Source organism: Berghia stephanieae, chromosome 7 (assembly GCF_034508935.2).
Source record: "Berghia stephanieae isolate SIO BIC M18660-M18661 chromosome 7, UCSD_Bste_1.3, whole genome shotgun sequence".
Classification (NCBI taxonomy): domain Eukaryota; kingdom Metazoa; phylum Mollusca; class Gastropoda; order Nudibranchia; family Aeolidiidae; genus Berghia; species Berghia stephanieae.
Genome location: NC_088366.1, coordinates 44,793,493 through 44,795,992, shown reverse-complemented (window position 1 = coordinate 44,795,992; position 2,500 = coordinate 44,793,493). Strand labels below are relative to the sequence as shown.

General features: G+C 38.2%; 1 protein-coding gene across 5 annotated transcripts in view; it reads right to left on the bottom strand.

Annotated features, from left to right (window-relative positions):
- The window catches only part of LOC144976240 (uncharacterized), a 35,815-nt gene that overhangs the window by 15,677 nt on the left and 17,638 nt on the right, over positions 1 to 2,500 (bottom strand). For 3 of the 5 annotated variants that reach the window (XM_078920420.1, XM_078920419.1, XM_078920422.1), the window contains exon 6: positions 1,885 to 1,914. The exons of the other annotated variants lie outside the window; for them this stretch is intronic. In XM_078920420.1, coding sequence (XP_078776546.1) covers positions 1,885 to 1,914 — 30 coding nt within the window. The remainder of the gene's footprint in view (positions 1 to 1,884; positions 1,915 to 2,500) is intronic. 5 annotated transcript variants of the gene reach the window in all.

Sequence of the window (2,500 nt, the reverse complement as noted above, 5' to 3'; positions counted from 1 at the left end):
TTTCATGCTTCAATAGTCATTTTATACGTCATCCCTAATCTCAAACTTTGTGGATCTAGGATTTCGTAATACTTATTCTTAGTGCAATGGACCCTCAGTATAAAATTGGTGGAGTGAATAACCTAAAACTCTTGTTATTAACAAAATTCAAGAGAAATAACCCAACTGACCTAAATGAGGATGTACATTAATTGGTTGACGCAAGGAGGATTCTATGGCGCTGCGTCACTATTGAATTGTTTAAGGAAGATAATAGAAATGGCAAAATCCATATAACCCCCTAAGTAAAAATATAAGACAAAGGAACAAGCTCAACATAGTCAACTAGTAGATTTAGGAGGAATAAACTTATGAGGAAATTAGAGGGATATAATAAAAGTATTCTCTCTCTCTCTCTCTCTCTCTCTCTCTCTCTCTCTTTCTTTCTCTCTCTCTCTCTCTCTCTCTCTCTCTCTCTCTCTCTCTCTTTCACACACGCACACAAATACTTTTCAAACTGACCGTTGTTGTGTGTGTCTGTGTCCGGTTGTGTTATGTTACACTGAAAATGATATATTACAGTAGTAAGCGGCCTACACACGCACACACACAGACACACACACACACACACACACAAACACACAGGGAGAGAGAGAGAGAGAGAGAGAGAGAGAGAGACAGAGATAGATAGAGAAGTCCCAGGTCTGAGAGTTTTTGCCAAGATGAGAGTCATTTAAGTCGATCGATATTTTAAGGATGACTTTTCTGGCCAAAATATTTTAATGTTTTTCCAGAGTAAGACAGTTGTGCCGTATGACTCGTGAGACCGAGGAAGCTTACTCTCTTAAATAAAATGAAATCCATCTTCATCCGAGGCAAAATCATTTATTTTAGGATAATGTGGATGAAAACCATTTCTCAGGACTACAAATTTGTGATATAATCATAATTGGGACCCCCCCCCCCCCATCCCCAGCCCCGCACCTCTTCTCATCAATGAAAAACAAAAATAATAAAATTGCCTTCATTCATCCCATAGGAGAAATTGTATTACAAGGGCGTGTTTCAAGGGAAGACTGGAATAACCCAGAGCAGTGACGTAATCTGGGCTATGACGAGGTGACTTGCTTAAGGCTACATAGCGTAGTGGGTACTCAAATTCTGTACTTTTCGGATAAGGAGCAAAGACCGTACCTCTGAGCCACGCTGCCCCATGAAAACCTTCATTTCAGTTCAGCCTTCATATGTCAAGCTGGTAATTCAGCTTTCATCAGCGTTCACCACGACAATGTGTCGCTTTGAGTCGATAGGTGACATATCGGGAATCCTAAAATGTCGCAAAATTTTTGATCAGATATTTTTATGCTAAAGATTGTGAGATGATTGCGATTCCACGATATTATAATATGATTGCCATCATTAGTAGTTTAAAAGAAATATCAACAAGTCAGTAATATCTATTCCCAAAAAAGCCCAATATTTAGTATAAAAATCAACAGTTGATGATGTTATGCACAATCATTATATTAGAAACTGTATTTAAGCTGATGTGAGGTACGCTGTTTTTTGCAATGTTTGTATCTGTATCTATATAGACTGTTGAAATTCTTTCTTTTTTTTTCTTATCTTTTTCTATTTGTTTGTTTTCGTTTTCTTTTCTTGCTTTTCTCTTTTTTTTTAAATATTGCTTTGTTAAGCAAATATAATTAGACCGACGTGTACATATATTCAGGTCTGAGATCCGAGCCCACTTATGGGCTTAGTTTAACATGGTTGTAATGTACAATATTTTCAGTCATATTTTAAGATCCATTATAACAATGAGCCCATAATGAATTGGTTTATCAGACCTGAAAATAAGTTCACGTCGATTTAGACCTATTTATAATTTGTGTTTAGTTTTACCTGTGCGTCAAGCTGGGGGCCGTTGTTTTTCTGCGAATAATGGCGATAAAAAGACATGAATGAATATAGACATGTGACCAGTCATATCAAAACAATATAAAGTCAGGGTGAACCAGATGTTTAACGTTGAATTCTAAGCAAAATGTATAACACGTGAGTTAAAGTAATTGCCTGTCAGGAAGAAAATGGGGTTGTTGACGCGACAGACCATTCGATTCTAGTCGAGCGTCCAAAACGTTTGGATTGTCTGGAAGTTGACACGATAGCCCATTCGATTCTAGTCGAGCCTCCAAAACGTTTGGATTGTCTGGAAGTTGACACGACAGACCATTCGATTCTAGTCGAGCGTCCAAAACGTTTGGATTGTCTGGAAGTTGACACGATAGCCCATTCGATTCTAGTCGAGCGTTCAAAACGTTTGGATTGTCTGGAACAGTATTAAAATGGCTCGAGTCCTACCTTATCGGCCGCACACAAACAATTCAGGTAAAAGGAATAACATCGGATATTTGTAAGGTTGACTTTCGTGTGCCCCAGGGATCTGTTCTGGGTCCCATTCTCTACACTTTATACACACAACCATTGGGATGTGTTATAAGTCATCAAGGTGTCACGT